The sequence below is a fragment of the Sesamum indicum genome, linkage group LG1 (assembly GCF_026168435.1).
Source record: "Sesamum indicum cultivar Baizhima isolate 11 linkage group LG1, ASM2616843v1, whole genome shotgun sequence".
Lineage (NCBI taxonomy): Eukaryota > Viridiplantae > Streptophyta > Magnoliopsida > Lamiales > Pedaliaceae > Sesamum > Sesamum indicum.
The window spans coordinates 18,373,978-18,391,507 of NC_142657.1; the positions used below are offsets into that span (position 1 = coordinate 18,373,978).

Below are 17,530 nucleotides of genomic sequence, written 5' to 3' on the forward strand. Positions count from 1 at the left end.
AATTTTTTTTTAAAAAAAGCACTATAATTTATTATTTACGCACACATGGAGCATACCCTTACTGCAAAGTAAATAATAAAAAAGGGAAATGGGGAGTGTGGATGGAGGACCCAGAGCAGCAGCATGCAAGAATAAAATGCTTTTTCTTAGTTTGTCCTGTCAGGAAATCCGATGCCTTTATCTCAACCCTCAAGTAAGTGGGAAAACCTCATTATCTCCAAACATTTCTTCAAGTGGGGGATGAATGATCAGTAGTCCTGCTTTGCTTCACACTATAAAAACACATAATATCATCAAACCCAATTTTCTTTCCATTAACATTAATTTGTCATCAATAACAAAATATAATATCATCAACCGTATTTTTATTTTCGCACGAAAATTTTTACAAAATCTAAAACATACATTTCATATTGAAAACTAAAAGTTTTTTTTAGGTAAATATAAGTTTAATTAATAAAATAAGATCGTACCTGAAAACATGGGGTGAGTTGAGAATGAAAATAGGAACAAAACATGGGGTGAGTTGCACTCCTTTCGTGTTGTCTTTTTCTAGGAAACTTTTGTAAGAACTTTAGGGAATTAGGATGTTGCACTCGTATATGCCCAAGTTTGATTATTGTTGGATAACTTTGAGCTCGAGAATTATTGACAAAACTTGCTTGTCCTTTAATGGGTAATTGGCACTTCTTTTTTTGTTTTTTTAATACATACATTCAATTAATATATCAATATAATTGAGATCAATAAATAAATTACAATAATTTACATAAAGTGAGACAAATACCCAAACACCCAATGAAACTCGAACACATAATTCTAAAATTATTCATGAGACCTCATTCGGTGGATAATTGGTACTTTGCCCGCTAAAATGAATTAGATTAGTATTATGCTCTCAATTAAGTCTGCACTTTTTGTCATCCAAATCATACGTGAGGAAGACATGTAGGGTAAGATAAATGAGGATGAGCTTTACGGCAGCCAAAGAAAAATTTACTTTACACCCCCAAAACAATTTCCAACCCTAACCCTAACCCTAACATTGAAATATCCAAACTCAACAGCAATCTTTTGTCCGTCTTGGTTTAAGAAAACACAATAATTGAACCATTTATTTAAATCATCTATTGTCCATAACGTTTTCAACTAAGCAACATTTTCACAAACACAAGTGTACCCTGAACTTGTGAGGAAGACATGGTTTTACCCTCTACAAAATCTCCAACAAATGGACGATATTGGTGGGAAATTGCCTAAAAATAAATTATCAGCCTCCTATTTCCCTCCAAAACACGTCATCACTTTTTACCTAATCCGCACTTTAGATCGAATGGCCACGTGCACTGCACGGGCCATTTCTATTAAGAAATTAACATCGGTATATACAATACAATTGAACACTAAACCTGATCAATTGAAAAGGCATGATATTAAATTTGCAAGAACCTTGAATTGTAGTGCTAAAAATGAAATTAAATCTAATTTTCATTTACATAAATACTTTTTCAAGAAAAAAATTTACACAAAACCCTTTGAGGCACATTACATCGACATGTTTTTAGGGTGTACATTTGTAACTTTACAAAAAGTAAAGAGTATTTGTGTAATTAGATATTATTTTAGAATATATCAATAAAATTTACCCTTATTATTATTATTACTACTTCGCATTTGACGTGAAATCAAAACAAAAGACTTGAACAAATGTAACTTTAAAGATCCTCTTTTTCTAACAAAACGACTATTTAAGAACAAAATTATGGAACCCAATTAAAATGAACAGTACTTCAATTAAGAGTATTTGATCAAAATGAAAAAGGGCACACTACATCAAACTATTACAAGGGCAGAAATTCTTCAGTACCTTTCTAACTTTCCCTTAAAATTGTGCACCAAATCAAGTATCATCTTAGGATGTGGGGAATAATATAAGCCAATATTTTCTAAGCCAATAAATCTCAGCACTTTGAATCATGGGATACCACACTTTTTTATTCATATAATTAACATCTAGAATCCATATTGATGTTGGACTACCTCAAAATTTTAAGTTTTTATTCAAATACCCCCCATTTTCATATTAATTACGAAATAAGTTTGAAATTAATGATAATCCAATCGTTCCTAAGTTAATGTTCACGTGAAGTCGTACAACTCGAAATATCTATAAATACTAGCTCTCAATGCCTTAAGTACAACTTTTGCTATATTTTAATCCCCGACAACCTTCACATTCCTCCTCTTACGACTTGGTTGACTTAAATATCGGAGAGCTATAATCGGGACTTTCTCAATATGGCTTTTACGATTTTAGATCTTGCCTTGCAGGTCATATTTCAAGATTACCTACTTAAGCACATTTAAATCTTTTCTTAACATGAATTTGGTTTTAATCGACTTACTAAATTAAAACACACATCGCATACACTAAACTATCACGGCTTTTGGAATCGAAAAGTACCTAAACTATCGATTGCGCAACATTGAGCCATCATATGTACCCGTGCCGACAGGTTTGTTATGTTTGTGTTCCAAGTCATTTCAACATTTGCAACATAGTCTTAATTTTGTCCCCATTGGATATTAATTGTGTTGGACAACATTAAAAAGAAAAAGTGTAATAATGGAGGAGGTAGAATGGTAGTTGAATCTAACTTATTGTTGGCCGGCGGGCGCCTTCATTTCTCTCTACTTGTCAACTCTTGTTCATGTATATAATAATCCTAGTATGTGTGGACTCGTATAAATTAATGTACGTGCCAATCAACCTTTTTTTTTAAGAAAAGGTACAAAATAATCATAAGTTTTAGAATATGTTTTTTAATTAAATTATGAAACATACAAGAAATGTACGAAAGTTATCAGGAGAAGACACAGAAAAAATGAAAACCAGTGAGATAATTTTGAAAAATAATTATAAGAAAAAGTGTGACAGACTAAAGAATTTTAATACAACATAAGGGTGCTCTTTGAGTGTAAAAGGTATAGACACTTAAAAAATTAAGAGAGATGGAATATTTTTTTATTAAAAGTTTTATTGTTTAAATCGATTTTTGATATATGAAGAATAAAGTTTTTATACACGACATATATTGGTTGGAACAAGAAAAATGAATGTAAATACAGAATTTGGAGGGAGATATTAGTTAGAGAGAATCACCAATTGAGAGACAAAATGGAGAAACGTAGGAATTTGAGAAATGATGGAGAAATTGATTATGTCTTAATCTAGTGGTTAAGATCTTATGAATCAGTTTGAGGTCATGGATTCGAAATTCACCAGACTCAAATGTGAGTCCTTTGCAATGGGTTCTTGTCTCAGTTAATATGAGCTTAATAGAATATAAATATACTTATAAAATTGATGTATTTTTCACTTTATCGATATTGATGTAATTATGTAATAACAATTTTTATAGTAATGATAAGGCCGAACCCGAGTTGGAACAATATGTCCTGAAAGGAGACTTAGGGGCTGGGATTGACTGATGGAGCCCAAATCCAACAAATAATTATGGCAGCGAAAACTCAGTTTTGGCCTTGATACTATGATGACCTGCTATATTACCCTCAAAATTTGTCCATGTGAACTTAAGATGGAATCTCACGAATCCAGCTTCGACCGTCTTCATGTTAAATTTTTTATTTCAAAATTTTAGGGTACCTTTTGTTTTATTTAATATACATAATTTATGTATACAATTTCTTTTTAAAATAAAATAGAACACAATTTTCGTATAAATTGTATGCAGGGGCCACACCTGAATACCATAAAATATTAAAATACCGTCACCTTTCATTTTTATACTTTAATAGCATAATATCTTCAGATCGCGCCGACCCGCCCGACTCGAACACTAATTAATCCATAACTACGTATGTACGAACTTATCATAATCATCTAATCAACATTAGAGGAATAATTCATTTAAATCGTACAACCGGAATATATTTATAAATACAAGCCTTTCATTTCCAAAACCTCTGAAACATTCTTAGCGACATAAAAGTCGTAGCTATAACCAAAACCTTCTCAGTGATTGTCTCACGAGCTTAGGAATCATTGGACCTGATTTAGAATTCATACGACATAAAGGACTTGACCTAATCCGAACTCAAATCAAGTTGTATATGTTAAATGAAATAAAAAAATATAGTATGTTCTATTTCATCCCAAACAGAAAATAACTGACCAGAAGAGGCTATGTCTGATCATCCTTCAATTTTACACATGAAAGGAATACGGTTTCAACATTGTATGACTGACCTTAGAGACCACAACATCTCCTGCACCAAGAACAGAAAAACTCCCAGTCGACTCTAGCATGCAGTCGGCCCTCATCGAACCTGATGGCAGAATTTACTCAAAACAACTTGCACGAACAAAAACTTAGGAAATATGCCCAGAAAAAGAATCCATAAAATCAATGAACACTACACTGCCAATGCTGACAAGAATCTCAAGTTAAATGCTGGGATGCGTCATGGTGACTGAGAGTTACACGAGTATGATAATTCTAGCTCGATCATTTTGCAGCTACATACAGAAATAGCAGTCACAGTCGGATTGTTCTCTAAATCTCACCCAAATATAAACCTAAATAAATACAAAGAAAACAGAGATTTATGTCCGGTGAAGCCGCCTTGAGAACCAGGGTACAAGCTTGTCTTCACCCATAAATCGCAATCTGTTCCCCATCGCAAACTCATCCTAAATCTTAACACTGTCTACAGAAACCCCACTTCTTCCTCCAAATAGTCAGCTCTACAGTTTACTCCTCTCTGCCAGTTAGCAACTCTTAGATGTGGGGCTGAGGATGTTGTGGCTGAGGCTGTTCGGCCTGAGCCTGCTGGCTTTGAGCGTTTGGTACTGCACTCACGTTCATTGCTGCCAGTTCCAGCTCTTGTAATGCATTAACTGCAGCTTCATTATTCAAGGATGGCTTTACCAAGGCTGCTGTTTGCTTGACTCTTGATTGCTGACACACACCAAGTTTGGGAAATGCAAAACCAGTTAGGCGTTAAAATGAAGTGTTAGTTACACTTAGATGTCCTCTCAAAATACGCCCCCCCCCCCCCAACAACAAAAAAAGAAAAAAAAACGTTAGAAAGAACAATTTTTTTGGTCCATGAAAGGACAAAAGAACCTTCCTGCAGTAAGTGTTTTATTACATTATCCCCATTTAACCATATGAACATCTATACCTCTTATAAATTTGAAAACAATATAAGGGTAATTTGGTCAATAAAATATTAAGACCTTTCAATGATGAGAGGCAAAATTGAAAATTCACCTAAGTTTGTGCTGATGCCGGCATTTCTATCCAAAATCGTACAGGCATGCGATCGTAAACAGTTCGAACCCATCGATGATGAGAGGCAAAATTGAAAATTCACCTAAGTTTGTGCTAATGCCGGCATTTCTATCCAAAAATCTATCTACAGGCAAGCGATTGTAAACAGTTCGAAAGGGGTGTAGGTGTATTTTCTAATTTTTTTTATAAAAAAAATGTAATTTCACAATCTCAAAGGGGTCAAAGCGTAATTAAAATTAAAATCAAACCATTTTAAGAAGTCTGCATAAAGAAAGACAAACATCTGTAAAGTAGTTCCACTTACTAAATTTTCAAGTTTTGCTTTGAGATCCAGATAGGCCACTAGCAGCTGGGAATCTGGTGTTCGACCCACCGGTGCTGATGCATTCTAGCAACCACATAAAAAGCAAATGCAAAAATGTGAACTATTCAGTAACATCGATGACTGCACATAGCAATTTTAGTTTATCTATACAAGTAGGACATGGCTAGGATAACAGCAAATTAGGACAAAAGTCCAGAGGAGTAATAGCCGCCTCCTACTCTACCAATCTGTTTTCAGCAACAAATAAACAAAAACAGTAACAAGATAAGCATACAACTTCATCATCTAACCTTCAGCACAATAAATTGCTAGAACAAGTAGCGGTGAGAAAACTAAAATTAGTGATTCGCAATTTTCTCATCAAGCTCGGTCCAGATAGTACACTAAAACCACAGTCTATCTCCTAAATGTTATTCTTCCACACTGGAAAATGGAGTAGATGTTTTCTGATCTAGTAGTTGATAAGTTAGGCTACATTAAAAGATGTTGATAGAACTAAAGTGCTTAACTAAGTTGTACTGTCATTTTGCTAAATACTCTGTTAACAGCTTGAATAAGTAATAAAATTTTATATTTGGAGCTAAACATGAGGTTTGTGCCAGCTTCCAATAGCTTAAGCTCTTATCAAACCTTTTGCTTAAAAAGAAAAAAAATAGGCGTGTTTTAATTTACAGCTTATGCGGTTGGATTAAGCTCATCCAAACTGAAAGTTATTGATAAAATTATATTAAGAATTTTCCCAGTTACTCCAACCTCAGCTTTTTCCATTTGTACTTATGTTTTCAAACACTCCCAACTTTTTCATTACAACTAAACTTACAATTTTCTTTTTATTCTGTAACAAAAAAAGCATTTCCTCGACATATGCTAAAGCAAACTCGCTTTTATTTTTGAAAAAGGAAACTCTGTTGCAGAATGATTTAAGCATAGTGCAAGTGTACAATTCCAATTGTTGGCCAACTTCTCCGTATACCATACCACAGGGTATATAAATTTACTAACTCTAGGAGAAAAAACAGAAGGACAAACATTAGTTAAGAAGAGATAGATCCACCATGTTAAGCATTTTCCCAGTTACTCCAACCTCAGCTTTTTCCATTTTTACTTATGTTTTCAAACACTCCCAACTTTTTCATTACAACTAAACTTACAATTTTCTTTTTATTCTGTAACAAAAAAACATTTCCTCGACATATGCTAAAGCAAACTCGCTTTTATTTTCGAAAAGGAAAACTCTTTTGCAGAATGATCTAAGCATAGTGCAAGTGTACGATTCCAATTGTTGGCCAACTTTTCCGTATGCCATAACACAGGGTATATATATTTACTAACTCTAGGAGAAAAAACAGGAGGACAAACATTAGTTAAGAAGAGATAGATCCACCATGTTAAGCAACAGATGGTTAATGGAAGATTAAAGCTCATAATTGTAGAGGTAGTGAAGCACACATTTAAACCAGGAATCCAATATTCCCTCTAATTTTCTCTAAACCAGACAGGGAGGGTTAGGGAAATCCTATCAATTGCAGCTTTCTCCAGACCTCCGCGAAAAGCATGAAAAAAAAACGGCTTGAATGAGATGATCCTTGTCACCCCACAATTAAGGGGGTGATCTCATAGTTCTTGGTCTATGAAGATTCATTGTTAGGTGCCCCATTTGTTTTCCCATTGAGGCCAAACCTAAACCTGTGCTTGAGAGATAGTTGTTCAAACACCAATAAGGGATGTATGGACTCTTAGATTCTCAAGAAGGGAGAAGACCCCCCAGCCCCCAACAACCACTAAGAAACGAAAGTTGGATCTACACTGGACTCACCGATTCGCCTCATCCATCCTCCTAAGGAGAGGTTTGGTTTCAAACCCCGGTTCAAACACGAGCAGTATGCCAATATGCCAATGTACACTAGATGATCCACATCTTACATCTCAGGGTCTGGCGGCAATGAGCACATTGAACTATCCATGTAGCTAAGAGCCCTCACAACCCAGGCACAACGACGCTATTATCAGGGGCGTGATCTACCAGCAAGCTAATAACCCATCATGTGAGCCTCCCACTGGTCCAGCTATAGGTTTCTAGGATGAGGCAAGTTACATTATTCCACTATAGAAATTATTATAATTATCTCCACCTAAGAAATCTAAATATACGCGCAAAATAGAGCGACTAAGATTCAAACAAAGTGATCCACAAATACTAATATCACCAGATCAAGAAGAACAAAGTCATATTACATTCCCCTCAAGTTTGAAACCCACACTTTCCCTTGAATTGAACCAAGGTTTAAGTACGATAACTAGTAATTATCAACAATGTACGAATGCTCAATTGCACATTTCCAACTCCAAATTCTTTCAAGCTAAACTCTAAAATATGGGTGATGTGTTTGAAATCTATTGCACCCATGACTCATCACTATCAGCTAGGAATACAATCAACTCAAACTAGCTTGCGTGCATTGAGCCAACTTGTAAACTAATTGAGACCGGCCATCTTAACCTTCACCCAAGATCTTTTCATCTTGAACGGAGTTAGTTGAACTGAACCCCATAACTGAGTTGAATTAAAGTCAAATACATAGCTTAAAGCATATAACTATTCAGGGTTTCTATTGTTAAATATTAGGATTAGTTACAACCACCTCCCCCATGAGTTAATGTAATGATATATGTTAGGATTTGTGTTGATTTATGTATATCTTCTCCTATCTCTTAGAGACAAGTATGATTTTATTTGTAGTTATTTCTAAAACCCCTTCCTATATGTATCGACGTTGGGTCTTTTAACGAATACAACAACGTGATTTTTTTAGTCTCCATTTCTAACATGGCATCGAGTAGGTTGAAAGGAAAACTTAGTTACTATTAAAAGAGAGAGAGAGAGAGAGATGAACATAATAAATAATCCTAGTTAGCCGGCCAACACAGCACCCACCCACCGCCACACCTACCATTGGCCATGGCGCCCCCTCCAACGAACTATGTCTTTCCTACTCCTCCAAGTTGGCCCCGCCACGTTGTGTGACTACGTCGCTGCCCGCCTACGCCCATTGAGATTGATGCTAGGGCTACTTTCCAGGATTGCTTTTTATATTGATTGTTCTCGTTAATGTTGTTTCAAGGACCAATGGCAGGCCAGTGAAGGGTTTTGTATTTAAAAAAAAAAAAAACTCCTACTCTCGTGAAAAAGGAGTATGTTGCTTGCCTTCTTAGTCCACTAAACTAAAACTAATGTACTCTGCAGTTATCTCTATTATTTCCATTGTTCCACAACCTCAAGCGCTTTTAATATCTCTCACGGTAAGTATTGGATGATGTATTCTAGTGCTACAACCCATACCAGTGGTAATAAATCTCTTCTTACCTCCTTGACATACTCTGACTCTTTATCATTGTTGATGATTCATTTTGTCCCATCTCTGGGTTCAGTACCATACAACCTACTTTGCATCTCACCCTTGATAATGGTCTCTATTTTGCATCTCACCATTTATAATGGTTTTTATACTCCTAACTTTGTTGTTAGTCCATTATCCATTTGTTAGCTTACCAAATCTCATAATTACTTGGTCACCGTCTTTCCATCGTGTTGCATCTTTTACAAGGGGTATAATTGTAGTGGGCATGAACATGATGGTCTCTATTACTTAGACCTATCTGCTACACCGATCAATAACCATGCCTTGTGAACCTCAATCCTCCCTTCAGTGCATTGTCGACTTGGTCATCCCCTTTATCCAAGATGAAATTGGTGCTGCCAATTTATTCTTCTATTTCTAGTTTAGAATGTGAATCATGTGAATGGGAAACCACATCAAGAATCGAAACACGTCGCTCTTCTCTTTTCGAACTCATTCATTTAGATACTTCGGGGTTTTGTCATGTGTCGTATATTATTGGTTTTTGATATTTAATTCTTTTTATCAATGATTATTTCAGAACGACATGGGTTTATTTGCTGAAAATTAGATCTGGAGTTCCTAGTATTATCACTTCCTTTTATAAAGAAATTCAAACTCAATTTTCTATTAATATTTGTATTTCACAAACTAATAATACCCTGGAAATTAGTCAAAAAGGTCTCCGACTTTTGTGAATCCCATGGAATTTTACACCAAACTTCTCGTCATCATACTTCCAGCAAAATCATGTGGCAGAACGCAAACATCGTCATTTACTTGATGTTGCTCGCACTATTATGGTACAAATTCCTATTGGGGGTCGTAGGGGTCGCTTGTTTCTCATCAATCGTATGCCTTATGTTATTCTTAATAGGGATATTCATTATAGTTGTCTTTATGTTGATAAATCATTATTCCCTCAACCTCCTCGTATTCTTTGGTAATATATGTCACGTTCATATTGTCTCTAGGTCAGGATAAGCTCTCCACTCTGATGTGTCAAGTGTATTTTTTTGGGTATCCTCATACACAAAAAGGTTATCAATGCTATGACCCTACCTCTCGCTCGTACTTCACTTGGGCAGAATTCACTTTCTTTAAGTCAAATCCATACTATTCCAAGGACAAGCCTACCACAATACATTCTTTTACTTGTTCTTGTTCTTGTTCTTGGCCCACACATTCTACAACAAAACTCTCAATCACTTCAAGCCAATTCTCGCAGTCAACGGACCCTATCCACCATGTTGTTGCTAGCCTATTCTAACAGTTGCTGCCTCTCCACCTCCACCTGCAGCTCTCGAACATCCACTACTACCATTCCAATAGCCGTTCAGAAAAGTAAACGGTCTTGTACCACTCATCCTATTGCACATTGTCTTTCTTTTGATTATCTTAGTCCTAAAATTTTGCGGTTTTACTGTTTCTCTTTCATCTATATCTATTCCCAAGTCTTATCAAGCACTTCAGCATCCCTAATGGAAAATGGATATGGATGAAGAGAGGAACTTGCGAACTTGTTGCTCCTCCTCCTAATACTGATGTTGTGGCCTGTTGGTAGGCCTCCACCCTTGAATAGCATGTTGGTCACACTATTGATTGTTACATGGCTCAATTAGTTGCCTAAAGGTTCACCCAGACCTAGGGTATTGATTACTTTGTGGCTTTTTCTCCAGTTGCTCGTCTCAACTTCATTCTGGTCTTATTTTGTCTAGATGTTAACCTTGACTAGACTATCAGATGGATGTGAATAGTACAATTTTATATGGGGATCTGAGTGAAATTATATATGTGGAGAAACCTCCGGGAGTGTTGCTCGAGAGGAGAGTCGAATGGAATGCAAATTGAAGCAATTCATGACCTCAAACAAAATCCTAGAGTGTGGTTTGATAAATATAATCGTGTTATTGGCAATGTTGGTTTTTTTCTTGATGTCAGGCAAATCATTCAGTTTTTATACAAAGTAGGGTATGATTATTCTAGCAGTAGTGTATGTTGATGACATTCTGATTACTTGTAGTGGTTTTGGTCAGTAAGCATTTGGGACGACCAAAATACTTTTTAGGCATTGAAATTACCCATATCAAGCATGGAATATCTCTGTCCCAAAGAAAGTATGCTTGCGATCACCCTCAAAAAGTCGGTTTGCTTGATAGAAAGCCTGTGGACGCACCTATGGAGTTCAGTCCTGATTTGTGGAAGGACAATAGTGACTATCTCGAAGATACGACCAAATATAAACAACTTGTAGGGAATTTAATCTTTTTGGCTGTGATTAGACCTGAGATACCTCTTGTTGTTAGTCTAAATAAGCCACAACTTATTCATTGGGAAGCGGCTCTTAGGATTTTGAAGTACATAATAGTGGCTCCTGGAAAAGGTTTGTTATTAGAACAACATGGACATGTTAAGATAGAAGCCTACTCTCAGGCAGACTATACGCGGTCTAAAGATGTACCTATGTATTGTGACAATCAAGCAGTCATTCACATTGTTAGTAATCCGACTTTTCATTAGAGAACAAAGCACATTGAAGTTGATTGCCACTTTGTACGTGAGGCAGTTATGATTCAGAAAAATTGGACTCCATACACTTATCCTTCAAAGCAAAGAACATAAATTTTCACTAAAGCTTTAGGAGCAAGGCTTAAGGCCTTGTGTCACGAGCTGGGCATGATTGATATAAGCTAAGAAGTGTAAGGATTTGTGTTGATTTACGTATATCTTCTCCTATCTCTTAGAGATAAGTTGGTTGATTCTATTTGTAGTTACTCTAAAATATCTTAGGGATAAGTTGATTTTTTTTAAATACAACATCTCAGTTTTTTTCTTCACTCTCCATTTCTAATAAACATACAATGCCTTTTCTCCTTTCAGAATTATAAAAGCATTCCTTTCAAATTCATAAGAGTTACTTGTCACTCCCCTACTATAAGTATTTAAATGGAAAATGATGACATCATCCTAAAGTTTAATTGATTTCTTCAATTCACCACATGGTAGTTTGTCAGATTTGGAGGCATTCGTAGTAAATAAAATTTGTAGAGGTTGTTCATACTATGCACCATACAAATTCCAAACCTTTACATTGTGTTTGGATTTGTATTTTAGTTGTTTTGTTTTGTGTTTTGAAAATAGAGAGAGAAAAATAGAGATAAATAAGTGTGTGTTGAAAATAGATGATATGTTTGGATATGTGTTTTGGTGTAATTTAAAATATTTTAAAATAAGTGGTGTAGGTTTGATGTTGGGATTTGGGAGACAAAAATCACTATTCATTGTCAAATCATATATTTTCATATATAAATATGTATATATATAAATATTTTATGTTTAATATTGTATTTTTTGGAGACAAAAATTACTGTTTATTTCAAATCATGTCTGTTTTATATTATGTATATATATATTATATAGAAAGTTGAAAAACAGAAAAACACGCAGATAAGGTGTAAAAACACAAAAACAAACATTAAGTATATTTTATCTTGTCTCGGAAAATGCGAAGTAACAAATCCAAACATAGCCTTAGCTTTTTATTTTTTAGGTTTCCTCCCTATTTATATTCCCATAATTTCCATTCAGAAAACAATGCATCCATTTTGACTAAATTACATAATGTGATGAAGCAATATAAAGAGGGTTGGAGTGTATAATGTAAGTGAAGCCAAACTAGCTCCGAATTTTTTGGCACTAAATTCTTTTAATATTAGTCCAAGTCTAATAGTTTTGTATAAATCTAATATCCTATCTTCCTTATTTCATATGTGAAATCAATTCTTCCAAATATCGTCACAACTACATTTTTAAGTTGTAATTTAACTTAAAGTAAAAGACATCTTAGTAATTTTAACACATTAAATAAGGACATTAGTAATTACATTTTATTGTTGAAGGGAAGGTTGGGTAATTTCGAAAGGAGAAGTGGTATATTTAGTAATTACACTACATGGAACTTCTTTTATTCTTTATTATTTAGTTTTTAAATGAGGTTAATTTATCTTTTCATCAGCAACTTGGTTTTAATAATGAAAACTTGGAGATGAAATTTTTGTAAGTCCAAAGGGGAGAGAAATATGATCTGCAATTATACTTAAAGTTCAAGGGAGGTTCTTGTAACTAAATTTAAAAAATGTAATGAAGCAATATACGCAGGGTTGGAGTGTATAATGTAAATGAAACCAGACTAGTTTCCAATCAATTCTCCAAATATCATCACAACGACATTTTAAGTTGTAATTTAACATTGAATAAAAGATATGTCAATAATTTAACACTAGACACATTAGTATTTACATTTTACGTTGTTGAAGGAGAGGTATTTATAATTTCAGGTGTATTTGGTAATTACACTGAATGAAATATTCTTTATTTTTTAGTTTTTAAATGAGGTTAATTTGGTCTTTTCGTCAGCCTCTTGGTTTTCTAATAATGATAACTTGGACATGAGATTTTTGTAATTCAACTACCAATGTATTTGGATTTATGAGTATTATTCCCATGAGTGTTCAACATTACTATAGTCCATAAGTCATCCCAAAACTAAAATGTTTTGCAAGGTAAATCTTGTGGAAGATTCCAAAAACACAATAAAGTTATATTTAAAATTAGCTCAAATGATTTCCTTGAGCTTAAACTAGGCTCTTGCTGAAGTGAGGCAATGAGCTAAGATGAAGCAATACTTTCCCCTTCACTACATAAGTTTGAACTCAGTCTATGAAAATTCATAAAGCTATACGAAATCAGTTTGTTTGCGTCCCTACTCTCAACTTATACTAAAACGACGAAGCACAATATTCTGCACCAATTTCACTCTCTCCAACCCTTGTGAAATACTTAGTCAACAGGAGTCGAATAATTAGGAAGGATATGAATCTAATAAACACCAAAATTAAAAGATGCAAGTCGATATGAAAGAGTTGAAACCTGAAAATCATAAAGTGCATTGATTTAAAATGACCGTCACAAATGGCGATTAACATAAGCTATACAGATAGATAGTATGCTAAGTATCATTTCTCACCAAAAACTAATTCTTAATATGGGAGCCAGATTGGCTGAACTTCTGAAACTAGTCTGTAGGTTAAAATGTCCAATTAACTAAAAAACCCAGTATGGTCGTGTACATTAATATCAAGAGTAGACAACACAAACATACTGCAATTTCATACAGTACTTGAACTATATCTTCATTTACCACTAGCAACTTTACATACACTTAGAGAACAGCTTAAACCACTCTTTTATCTCAGATACATCTTTGCAGTTTCACTTGTAAAATATTAAAATTGCATCTGTAATCCGTTACTCCAAAAAGATAATTATCATATAACAGTTTCAAGATTATTTACCACTAATTTGTGAAGTAATGAAAGAAAGGAAAAGATTCTGTGAAGCCCTAATTGCTTTTAGTTTCTTCTCACCACAAGGTAATACTAAAACCTGGATCAGATTGTCAAAACCAACTTTTTCTTTAAGTGAATCAGGGCATTTGGTAAGCAATACAAGTCAATGTGATATCCGTGTCAGTGGACAGCTAAGAGGTACTAAAACTTCATGCTCTTGCAACCATCTAAGATAAAAGGCAATTTCTTTTATATTTGTAACATAATAAAATTTGCATTGGGCATCCAGTTAAGTTAACATTATCTTTTAATCTCTTTTGTAGTTTTTATCCAATTGAGCAAGACAAAACTAACCTAGTTTCTTTTAGAGTTTCTAATCTAAACTCGCAATAACCCTAGTTAGAGTTTGGAGTAAAATTTCTCAACTACAAGAAGGAAATTAATAAAAATGCCATGAGATTATGCGATACGTCATAAGAACTCAAGTTAAAATCTCTCAACTAAGACAATGAAATGTTAAAAATGGAACGAGATTATACCATATAATGATAATAACATTTACATTTTCTGAACTTTCACCATCTCCTAAGTAATGAATGCAAGAAAAGTAATTTACACCTAACACGCCGCGTACGATTTTGCATATTCCTAATGCTTTTTTGTTTCTTCTCAAAAGTCAATGAAATATGGAGCCGATATTCCGGACTAACTTATCGCTACATAAATAAAGTCATTAAATAAATAAAAAGATTCCGTCAATACAGCTAAGCATGGGATGTGTAGTATTTATTGTTTGGACTATTTAAAAAAATTACAATTTTACTACCATTTGTCACCTGACACCATTTTACTAATAGGGGATTTTCTCATTTGTAATAACATATTCAAATTAGAACTATCATCCATGTAAGAACTTCTTTTACCTGATATATACAAAAAACACAAAAACTAGTCTTTTTATATCTTTCAGACTTTTACATAATCTGAACAACAAAAAATACTACCTTCAAATCTTGCACAATTTCTAAATATTAATCATTATATTACTAGCAATAGTCTGATTGATACATTAACATTTCTCGGCTAAAAGGAGATAACAGAAAAATACATTGACATTATTAAAATAACGATATTGAATTTTACAGTTCACTAGTACAAGCTTCTTACCTTTTTAGGCCGCCCCAAGGGCTTACCAGAAAGCTTTCTTGGCTTCTTGGGCGGCACACTAATCAGATTCCTCGGCTTCTTAGCCCCACCATCGGCCTTGGGCGGCCTCCCCCGACGCTTTCCAGCCACTGGGGCAACTCCACCACTAGCTACAGGCGCATTAACATCAGCAACAGGTGCCACCGCTGTCCCACCACCAGCAGGCGCCCCTGGAGCCAACCCTTCGACCACATTAATTGGCCTAGGCGGCCTCCCCCGTGGCCTCCCTTGGCCCTTTTGTATGGCAGCTCCAGGAGCAGCATTCTTCTTGGGCCTCCCTCTAGCTCTCCCCACACCAACGCCACCATCAGCAGTAGCCACACCGTTCTTTGGTGGACGACCAGGTCCCCGCTTAAACACACCCTGCTTCGGTGGACGCCCACGGCCTCTTACGGGCCCACCCGCAGCAGGCCCATTTACCGGCCCAACATCAACGTATACAGTCCCCGGGCCAACAGCCACGTTCTGCTGCGGCTGGGCAGCCGGAACAGAATTTATGTCCACGGTTGGAGCAAAAACGGGCACGGCAGCTTGGCCTGCTTCGGGCTTGGGCTTGGGAGGCCGGCCAGGCCGTCTCTTGGGCCCAACAGAAGAGGGATCTGCCGAAACGGCGTTAACAGCACCGTTGACGGCAACAGGAGCAGATCTAGGAAGCTTGTAAGAGTGCTTGACCATGAGAACCTGACCGTTGATTTTCAACCGCTTGAGGTGGTGAGTCAACAGCGCCGAGTGTGTCGGTGGCAGGTTCGGGTAGTGAGTCTCTATGTACTTAGCTATAGCCCTCTTGCTCGACCCGTTCCGCTCCTTCAACGCCGATATCGCCGCCGTTATCATCTGCACAGAAACACCAAGAAAGTCACAAAAAAATTATCCAGCAAACCTCCAGGAAGAAAAAAAACAAAACGAAAAAAAGGGGAACCGGGAAAGGTGATTTCTTTTCTCCACGGATCACTGGAAAGAGCATCACAGTACCTCAGCATACGGTGGGTGGATATGGGCGGGAGGTTGAGCAGGGGTCGGGTTGGCCGCGGCCGCCGCGGTGGCCGAAACAGCCGCCGTTGGTTGGACGGCTGGCGGTGGTGGATCCAACGTTGGGTCCATACACTCAGTTTTAAAATATCTGAAGGAAAGATAGAGAGAGAAAGGAGGTGACAAACTTAGAGAGAGACAGAGTGTGTTTGTGTGTAAGGATAGAGATGAAAAAGGCGCTGGGGGTGAGTTGTGAGGTGGATTGGACCGTTGGAGCCACTGTGTGTGTGTAGGTTTATTGCAAAAAATTTGTCTGTCGTCTTTTATCCCTTTCTTATTAATTATTATTGTATTTATAATCCTTTTTTATTCTGAAGATTAATTGATTTACAAAATTTTCAATTATAAAATGTTATAAAGTATCTGACAAGTTTTTTAAAATAATTTTATCATTCCAAAATAATATACGATTATCTTATAAGCTTTTTTGATAAATTCGAATAAATCAGTTCAGTTTTTCAAAATTTATCATTAATAACATATTGTAAGCTTCCTAATTTTATTTTATCAAACTGTTAAATAGTTTTTTCCTGAAAAATAAGATATAATATTTTATTATAAGTTTGAAAACCAACTTGTAAAATGTGTGAAATTATAAAATATTATAATCAAGCTTATCCAAACACCATCTAACTTTCATTCAATTTTTTTAAAATTGATAGATTTTTGTGAATTTTTTCATTTTTTTCCCTATTTAGTTGCAAGATTATTACTTTTGTAGTATTTATGATATTTTGGGGTTCTATTTGTCTTAGATTTCATTCCTTAAATATAGTGCTATGTCCATTATTATTTAAAATGTAATATCTATATATATATATATATTGGTATGTGTAAGTAATTTCATTTTCACAATAAAATTAAAGATTTTTTTAATTAATTAGCTTCAATTCTCAAAAACATTTT

General features: G+C 35.3%; 1 protein-coding gene across 1 annotated transcript; it reads right to left on the reverse strand.

The window, feature by feature from the left end:
• Positions 1-4,401: 4,401 nt before the first annotated feature.
• HON4 (winged-helix DNA-binding transcription factor family protein) lies at positions 4,402-16,831 on the reverse strand. The gene is made up of 4 exons (XM_011086087.3): positions 16,568-16,831; positions 15,557-16,429; positions 5,623-5,706; positions 4,402-4,982 (listed from the first exon to the last, which is right to left on the reverse strand). The coding sequence occupies exons 1-4, from the start codon at positions 16,694-16,696 to the stop codon at positions 4,803-4,805; spliced, it is 1,266 nt and encodes a 421-aa protein (XP_011084389.1). The 5' UTR covers positions 16,697-16,831; the 3' UTR covers positions 4,402-4,802.
• Positions 16,832-17,530: the final 699 nt, after the last annotated feature.